We start from the raw sequence: 9,387 nt of genomic DNA on the forward strand, positions 1-9,387 counted from the left end.
AGGGAGAGAATATAGAGTTTGAAAGAATTGTCTCTGCAAAACTGGCTGATCGCTGCCCAAAGGGGGTTGGAATGTCAGATTGTTTTTAAAAAGAAAGAAAGTTACAAAGAATGTTGTATGCAGCCCCCCTTATTTGTTATAAACATGTGGGTGAGGTCTGTTCGATGATCTAAAAGCTTTGTTCAGCCTACCGAATACTGATGCCTTTAGGTTAGGGAAAGATTGTGGTTAGGCAAGTTGAGCATCTCCTCCTGTCTTGTGCTTTAAGTCAGTGTTGCTTTTTTCATTATCCAACCTAACCTTAACCATGTGCTCTGAGTGCCTAAACATAAAATGAACATAATGATTCAATTGCTAAAGAGCGGATATTATAGGGAAACAAATTAAATACAATGTCAGTGAATGTTTTGCAGCATGAACATTTTGTGAATTTTCAAATATGTTTATCAAAAGTGTTTCTTCATTATGTTAATGAAAAACAAACATCAGATGGCATTACATTCCTCTTAAAATTAATTTACTGTTGAGAATGAGTAGTATATAAACACAATTCATAATCAGCAGACAGGATTGGAAGCTCATACCTAGCGCCACTCCCCCTCATCTAATACATATAACATTAATTATCATTATAATTATAATGTATAAAAGTCCCCCACTCAAAAATTGTTTTTTCTCCTTGTTCCTACAGTGTGATGTTTAGGCTTCACTGTGCAGGATGATGTATGTGCAGAGTTTGACACTAGAAGGATGTTTTCACATTCACCTGCCTTTCTCTGTGCTCAATGAAAATCAGATTTTAAAGTTCGGGGCCTATGAGCATGATTTGTGACATCACAAATAGTTTGTAAGACAAACCTGATCTAGTATGCAAGAAATGAACAATCATCACATCACAACACATCAAAGCAGTTGTAATACATGTCTGGATGGGATCTTTGAATTAAATTCTCACTTGAGTTTAAGGCTATATGAACTTCTGCACATAAACATAAGGAACATAAGTAACCAATATTTAGAATATATGTGGTATTAAGTGAAACTGCACGGGATGTTCATAATCTGACAGAAAGTGGGCTCAGTGCCAGTGTTTAAATTAAAGCATAACTGTTATTGTGTTTGAAGGTGTCAACTGGAGGTAGTATATTGATTTATGCACAGTTCAGTGTATGTTGACTTCACACTACTTCTATGCCTGAGAAATTGAATAGGTTACTGGGGACTTTTGTGGTGGAGGGAATGTTCGCATTACTGTTAAGGGTGTTTACTGCCCCACCTCTGCAATTAGTGAAGTTCTGGAGAAGATTAGGAATTTATGGTTAACTTATAGATCGTCTGAGCTGCTTATTATGGGTGACCTTAACCTCAACTGGTTTTCCAGCAACCCAGACAAGCTGAAAGTTTTGAATTAAATCTGTCTCAGCAGATATCCAACCCAAGCAGGCCAATCAAATTAAGTCTTAACAGATTTTATTCTGAGAAACAAACCACCCTCTGCTTCTGGTGTTTTCATCTTGTACATAACCAGCCAGCAGTTGGTGTCAGGAACACTTGAAAAATGGTTTTTGGCCTAAAGGTTAGGAAAGTAAATTTGTGATTGGGATCAATCCCTAGACAGGCACGATAAATTCTGTTGGGGGAAGTGACGAAGCAGAACTTTCATTTTTACTGTAATTTTTACAGCAATACCAAATATTCACCTAAATGTTTCCCTTTTATTTAGGCATTGTCATACTGTACAAAAAGTTCTACAGCACTTTCTCCTAGCCTTTGTTTTTCCAAAATTCTAAATTTAATGCTGAGAAAGGTGTTCTGCAAAGTAGCACAGTAGTAAAATAGTAAAATAGCACCTTTCAAAAATGGGTTTACAAAGTGCTTTTACAGGGTAAAAACAACACAAACAACAGAAGACTAGGAACCAAAGCAGCATCAGTAACAATATATAGAATAAAACAATAAACATTGTAAAACAATTTTTAAAAAACCCAATAAAACTACGGTGAGTAAATGTTAGTAAAAACGGTCACGGGAAGGCAACACTATAGAAGACTTAAAAGAAGTGATAGAATTTGCCATCCTGATCTCCTCTGTTTGGGGGCTCTGATGGCAAACACTCTGTCACCTTTGTTTTTTATTCTTGTTTTGGGAACCACCAGGAAAGCTGCATTTGAGGACATCAGGGCCCAAAGAGGAACATGGGGGATTAAAAGGTCAGGAGTTATAGCTTGGGGGCAACCAATTTCGTGCCTTAAAAGTTGAAGTGAATAAAATTTTTAAAATGTACTACAGTCAGCCAATGCAGAGATAAAAGGATCGATGTAATGTGCTCTTGTTTTCGAGAACCTGTTAAAATCCTGGCGGCTGCATTTTGAATCAGCTGTAGAGAGAAGAGAGATTTTTTCCCACAGATGGAAAAAAAGAGAGTAATGTAGTTGAGATGTAATAAAAGCATTTTTGGTTGAGAGAAATGGTTTAATTTCTCAATGAGAGGTTGCTGTCGAATAGAACACAGAGTAATTGGAGTACGAACCTAAAAAAATAAGTAATTAGTACCAAAAAGCAGAATGTCAGTCTTTCTAGAGTTTAGTTGAACAAAGTTTTGGGCCATCCATTCGTGGATGTCCTTGAGACGTTTGAGAGAATGAATTTCATTTAAGTTATTGGGGTCACAACTGAGGTAGATCCGGGTGTCGTCTGCATAACAATGGAGATTGATTTTTTATAATCTTATGAGATATCCTGATGGCAGCATATAAATGGTAAATAAAACCAGGCCAAGCACCGAACCCTAAGGAACCCCACAATGCAGCGTAGACGTTGAAAACCTGGATTCTCCAATACCAACAGAGAAAGTCCTGCCAGTGAGGTACGACTTAAACCATTCAAGGGCCGTGCCACTGATGCTGACCCAGTTCTCTAGACGGGACATGTGGATGTTGTGATCAACAGTGTCGAAGGCGGCACTAAGATCCAGAAAAACTAAAACAGAGGGACGTCCAGCGTCAGCAGCTAAAAACAGATAATTCATTACTTTGAGAAGAGCAGTTTCTGTACTGTGATGAGCTCTAAATGCTGATTGAAAAGATTCAAACACTGAATTGCTGTTCATAAAAGCTAAAAGTTGATTCGCAACAATCTTCTCCAGGACTTAAGTTAAAAACGGAAGCTTAGAGATAGGTCTAAAATTGTTAAGTCCAGGTTTCTTTAGCAGGGGCTGAAGAAGAGTACTTTTTAAAATAACAGGGTACAGTACCAGAGGAAAGGGAGTAATTTAAGAAGCTTAGTATAAAAGGAGAGACGTGAGAGAATGTTAAAAACCTTCTTTAAAACAATCGAGGCGTGAGAATGTCAGGAGAGCACCTGCATTATGTATCAAAATTAATTTTACAACTTAATTAGATGCTAGTAACTATGACAGCAGATACATAATAACTACTACTAAGATAAATATGAACTCCAATAGTATGCAACTGGAGTTGTAATGGATCTATAAAGTCATCCCAGCAAGAAATGTTTGCTTTTATCGAATGCTATTTATCAATGGGTCTGAGTGTATGTGATGGCTAATACTGATCTCACACAGACTTCCCAAATAAATAAACCTTAACAACTATACTGGAAGAGATTACAAAAAGAATTACTTTAGGTACCAGTGATGGACAATGATTTTTTTCTGTGTTCTTTTTCTGCAACTGAATACTGAAAGCATTTCCATTTAAAAGCATTTCTGCTTGTCCTTAGATAATCTCCCATGCAAGAAACAAAACAAGTGAAACACAAACACATTACCAAGCACAGCATTTTAAGGCATAATTTTCACTGAGCATCAAAAAGATTTATTCAGTATGTTTCCTCCTTTCCTTTTCCACAGTTGTGTATAAAGTACAATAGCGCCCCCAATCCTCCAGCGCCATCATCACCATCCTCACCATTCTTCCCTACACTTGTTAGTCATCAGAGTTCATTTTTTCTCATGAATGCATCCTTCGTCTCTCTCATTGGATGCAGATTTACCTTTTTAAATTCCGATTCACTTAAAAAGACCTTTGTTTTCCTGAAATTTTTTTATTAAGATTAGTTTATTTTAGGTTGTTTCTTTTTTTGCCATTTTGAGCATTATCTCTTCTTCTTGCAACCCTATTCACGTTATCCTATAATAGTTATTTTTAATGTTTACTGTCCAGTCTCCCCCTTCCCCTCCCACCTCCTCTCGTTCTAGCATCTTCGCTGTTACCCTTCCTTCTCATCCCTCCCACCCCTCCATGTTCTCCCGATTGATGCCATCTGAGGTTGCAGGCCCAGGCCGCCGGAGCTGCAAATTTACCCAGCAGCACACGTCACTAACAGGGGAGCGCAGAGCTCCCAAAATAGCCCAAACAGCAATTGGTGAAAGGGGGCCCAAGTGGTAGTTACCGAGGACTGATTCTGACAACAAAATGAAGCTTTCCGAACATCATGTGAACACCCATCATTTAATGACTCACCCACGCAAACCCTGCTGGTTGATTTATCATGTGTTTCAGCACTGCTCCAGATAGCCATTGAAAGTTCCTAAAATTTTGTTTTGAAACAATTATCTTGATTGAATTTTATTCTTTTACACAACTGTCCACAGTATGTGCTCCTTAATAATTACCGCCTTTTGATGAGAGTATAAACCAGGATTCTATATGATACATGAATATACAAGACAGAACAACACAGAAACATATACTGTGATACAGCCGAAAGACATGACAGGCTTCTGATCTGAGTCATGTGCTTGAACTCATCCCACTGATTTGCTTATAAAAATGTCACCAACACAATATTAAAAACTGGGATAATAATCTGTTGCATGATCTGCTTTGTGTAACAGAAGTAATACTATCTTGTTTTTAAACTGTCTGAAGATCATCCAAAAATGTAACAGTCAAGGTCACAAACAGATATTTTTTTGATCACTGTACACAATTACTATGAACAGGTTATGCCTCTTGTGGAGCTGTTTTTCTTATCCCAGGAAAATGTTAAAGCATTGCAAATATGCCTGAATTTAATAAAAAAATTACTCAAAAAGGTGTCACTGAACTCTAGTCCTTTCACGACCAACCAGTCTGTAAGTTTATTCATCGAGATCTTTAGATGCTTGCATAATTGTGGACTGTTGCATAAAGGGAAAAGACATGCAGGGTTTAATTAAAAACAGCTAACAAAGGCAACATTCAAGGGTTTTCTCGTTTCACAGTACTGACGGCGATTCCTAGAATTTCAGCAGGAATGCCATTGTGGAAAAGCCTGGTTTACAAAGCTTGGCACTGGTTTGGAACTAAAATAAATGCACAGATTCAACAAGCCCTTGCAGTCTTTTATGTATAGCCAGACCATTAACCCTTGTGGACCAAAGGCCTTGAACTTTTTTCTTAGGTCACAAGAAACAATGAACACCAGCTAATTTCTCTTCATGTTAGAAAAGATGTTTAAATCTTTGCAGTCTAAAAAGTTGCCTGTGAGTAAGTTGTGACTCTGTATAAGTGGATTTGAAGATGCACAACAGCAAACTCTAATTATGCTAAGACACTCATTTTTTTGTTGTTGATTATTTACAGCTTGTAATCCAAAGGTCTGCCGCAGAACTGGCTGAAAACAGATCTCCTGGGGTCTCACCCAACATGACCTCACTTCATTCACTGAGTAAATCTGTTATTCGTAAGGCAATTAAATCATTACAGTTGAGTTCTCTATAATAGGTCTTTATTGCTCTCATGGTGGGATAAACATGAGCCAATTACACATGTAGAACAGATGAAAACATTAATCTAACTAACACATATCTCACATGGAGTTCATAATTGTCAGTGCACACAAGAACCCAAAGAAAGAAGGAGAGCGAGAGAGAGATGGAGTTTTTGCAGCAATAATGTCTGTGGGCTGGTCAGAGCGGTGGCGGTTCACTCAATCAGCTCTTAAAATGTTTCCTGGATTCCACTTGATATTGCTTGTGGGATAATCTGATTCAGTTAATTATTTCATTAAACAATAGGCTTTTTTGTCCTTCTCAGAATTTGGAAGGGGATATAAGAAGTGGCTGCTACATTCAAAATGCTTTTGCAAGGGATGTAACCCGGGGACATTTTGGGGAATTTCAAGGCAGAGGGTGACTCTTCTGCACACACTTCTTCCAATTTAAAACTCAAGCACACCTATATAGCTACATTCATTTACTGTGCAGTTACTGTACCAATCTTTAATTCATGTCCTGGGTTTGGCGGCTATATTTAAAGCATAAAATCAGTTAAAATAATTAAAGCTTCCCCAGTAGTTCCTTGTTGGCAATCTGTTTATGGGGCACAAGTTAGGCTACATGGGAAAAAATGGTGTCACAAATTGTTCCTGCATGTTCCAACTCAAGTCAGACAAAACAGTCTTGTAGTCAGTGTAGTAAATTTCAGCATAACCGTTTAAAATTTTAAAAGGATTTACAGCTTGTTCAGAATTGAAGAAGCAACAGGTTCCACTAAATCTAGTAAACTGATCTATAACTGTAATCCATTATTTACTATAATACAGGCATCCCTTCACACACAGAGAGATTTTTAAATGCATCCAATCTATTTATGAATAACTCCAACCTCCAAAACATTTTAATGATTTAAAAATAATGGCTGAAAAGAATATTCACATTTAAAATCTGCACAGTCTATATACATAGAATTTTGATTTTGGTTCCTCATTGGAGTTCATTATGATTGAAAACATATCCTAGTTATGGAATACAGAGGATGTGGATTATATTTTCAAGTAAACATCTAAATGCCCCGGCAGCCCTGTAGATATCACACTTATTTTTTGTTTTAGTGTAATCAAAAGCTTTGCATTTTGCACCAATAAGTAAAGTAAATATCACAACATAATGTCCACTATATTGAATTATTATTACCAACATGGTGTCCTACTCGTGCACTAGATGGTGGTACAATCCAATGGACAGTACAGTATACCTAACAACATTTGATCTGTGCAATCATACAGGATACAACAGTGCCTGCTTTAGCTGGAAACAGGGTGTAAGAGGGCTTTGTTATGGAGAAGTTCATTATTTTGAGTTGTATTTATGTTGTTTGTATGTATGTCAGGCATGTCTATGTGTGATTATTTTACTGTGAAAGTAAGAGTTATGATGAATTAAGATTGAATTTGCAGCCAAAACTCTATATATACTCTATATATTAATATTTCCTATATCTTGATATCCATATACATTTTTCACTACCTTGAGCAGAGTTCTTGAATACAACTGAATCATTCATTCAAATTCTCACCCACCTACATTAAAATTTGAAATGTGCAGCTCCAGTATTTCACTAGTACAGTAAAGCTACTTTAAGCCAAAGTAAGCTAAAGTCATAAAGGAAACGCAATTAGTTATCAGAGACTAAATATTATCTGCTTGCTTATATCATTCATCTTTTCTCTTGTTTTTAATTTTTACGTCTCCATCAGTGAAAATATGTCGTTTGTGCAGTAATAAAACAGAGATTAGTAAAGTATTTTATAATTTGTAGAAATACTTTTATTATGGAAGGCACAGTGAGCATGTTGTAATCATACATTACAATAATTAAATAAATTACAAGAAACATTATTCGCACACGTTTTCCCTGGTGGAAGAACCATGATTTTACAGTCTGAAACCAAAACTCTGACCTTAAAATGCCGGCACGTGTCAGTAGCAGTGATTAAAATGTTCAAGAGTAGGATGGAATAAGAGTTGATATACTGTGCATATATTGGCTTTGAGGACAACATTAGTCATAACAGCAGCTACTTTTGCAGACTGTTACACTAATATACAGACATTAGCCAGAACCTGATTATCTACTGTTTCTTATTATAATTCAATCTATAGAAAAGTACTTCCATAAATCCAGTTCATCAAGGTTTACAATATCAACTTATGATTATCCAGCTTTGCCATTTTGCTACTGAGCTGGAAATAAGAAATGCTTGTTGCTGTCAATTGTGCGTGCTGCAGCTTATTCATAAATTCTAATTTCGAGGCCTTAAAAGGTCTTGAATACGAATATAAATAGCTTAAGTTTTTGCAGTCTAATACAACAGTCTAAAACTGTAGAGATTTCTTGTTGTAGTCAAAAACTACCCCAGTCTTGTAGACTGTTTTCTTGTTTCTTCTATAGGGCAAAAGAAGAGAAAAGATATTAAGCTGGCCAAGGGGGCCATCTAGTGGTCAGATTGTTGCTGGTCCAATCTATGGTACCAACAGTGCCCATACTGACAATACTCCTGAGTAGATTAGGATACATTACCTTACCTAATTCCTAAATATACATGTAACAGACGGCTTGCATGATGACAGTGCAAACAATCAATTATTAAAAATATTGCAATGCATCAGACATTTTCTTGCCAAATGTCTTTGTCAAATGTAAAACAAACATCAGCCTTAAACACAGACAGACAAACTACTGGATGGAGCAAATACTATTCAAACCCTAAACAAGGAGGGTCGGCGCTGTCAGGTCTGGCTTCGAGGTAACCGGTGAGAACCTCGTATGTAACAAACACCACCATGTTGACGGGGAACGCACGCAGACAGTTAATTCCTAAGCTCCTGAAGAACACTCCTACTCCCTCCACCCTCACTGTCTCGGTGATGCAGTGATAGAAACCCTTGTATCGCTTTGTCTCCCGAGCTCCATCCATCTGTAGACGGGCTTTGATCACATCCATAGGTGTTCCTATTGTCCAACCTGCCATTCCTGCAATTCCCCCGGCTAGCATCACACCACTTAAATCTGGAGGAAAAGCAAAGACAGTGACTTTAAAAATGGTAACTTGTCTTTTTAATCCTCAAGGAATCTGCAACATAAAAAGGAAAGAGTTTTGGCATCTGCCCTTAAGCTGCCCTATGAACTCTGGTCTAATATTGGCCTTGGCATGTTGACCCTGGTAGTGTCCCTCGTTGGAAGCAATGGTTATGCTAACCTCAAGGATATGAGCTAGTTTACAGCAACACTTCAAAGGTCCAGGGTGTAGGATTTAGTGGCATCTAGCGGTGTAGTTGCAGATCTAAACTCCCTAAAGTCATCTTCTAAGTGCAAAGAAGAAAACGTGCAAAAAAAACAACAACCCAGTGTTTGGTTTGTCCCTTCTAGGCTACTGTAGAAACAAGATGATTCAACATGGCGGACCTCATGGAAGGTGACCCAGGGCTTCTGTAAATTTAAAAGGCTCATTCTAAGGTAACAAAATCATAACAATTCATATATTCAGGTGATTATACACAAATAACAACATACCTATGAATATTATATTCCATTTCTGTCAATAGATCCTACTAAATGTTACACAGTGGACCTTAAAGAGCTATTAGTGAATACTGTTGCA

At 37.3% G+C, this 9,387-nt stretch overlaps 1 protein-coding gene across 1 annotated transcript in view; it reads right to left on the reverse strand.

The window, feature by feature from the left end:
* Window positions 1-7,539: 7,539 nt before the first annotated feature.
* Window positions 7,540-9,387, reverse strand: part of slc25a47a (solute carrier family 25 member 47a) — a 6,392-nt gene continuing 4,544 nt past the window's right edge. Inside the window, exon 6 of the mRNA XM_035679298.1 lies at window positions 7,540-8,795. Coding sequence (XP_035535191.1) covers window positions 8,482-8,795 — 314 coding nt within the window. The 3' untranslated portion in view covers window positions 7,540-8,481. The remainder of the gene's footprint in view (window positions 8,796-9,387) is intronic.

The sequence above is a fragment of the Morone saxatilis genome, unplaced genomic scaffold (genome assembly GCF_004916995.1).
Source record: "Morone saxatilis isolate NCDOM2014 unplaced genomic scaffold, NCSU_SB_2.0 Contig7, whole genome shotgun sequence".
NCBI classification, from domain to species: domain Eukaryota; kingdom Metazoa; phylum Chordata; class Actinopteri; family Moronidae; genus Morone; species Morone saxatilis.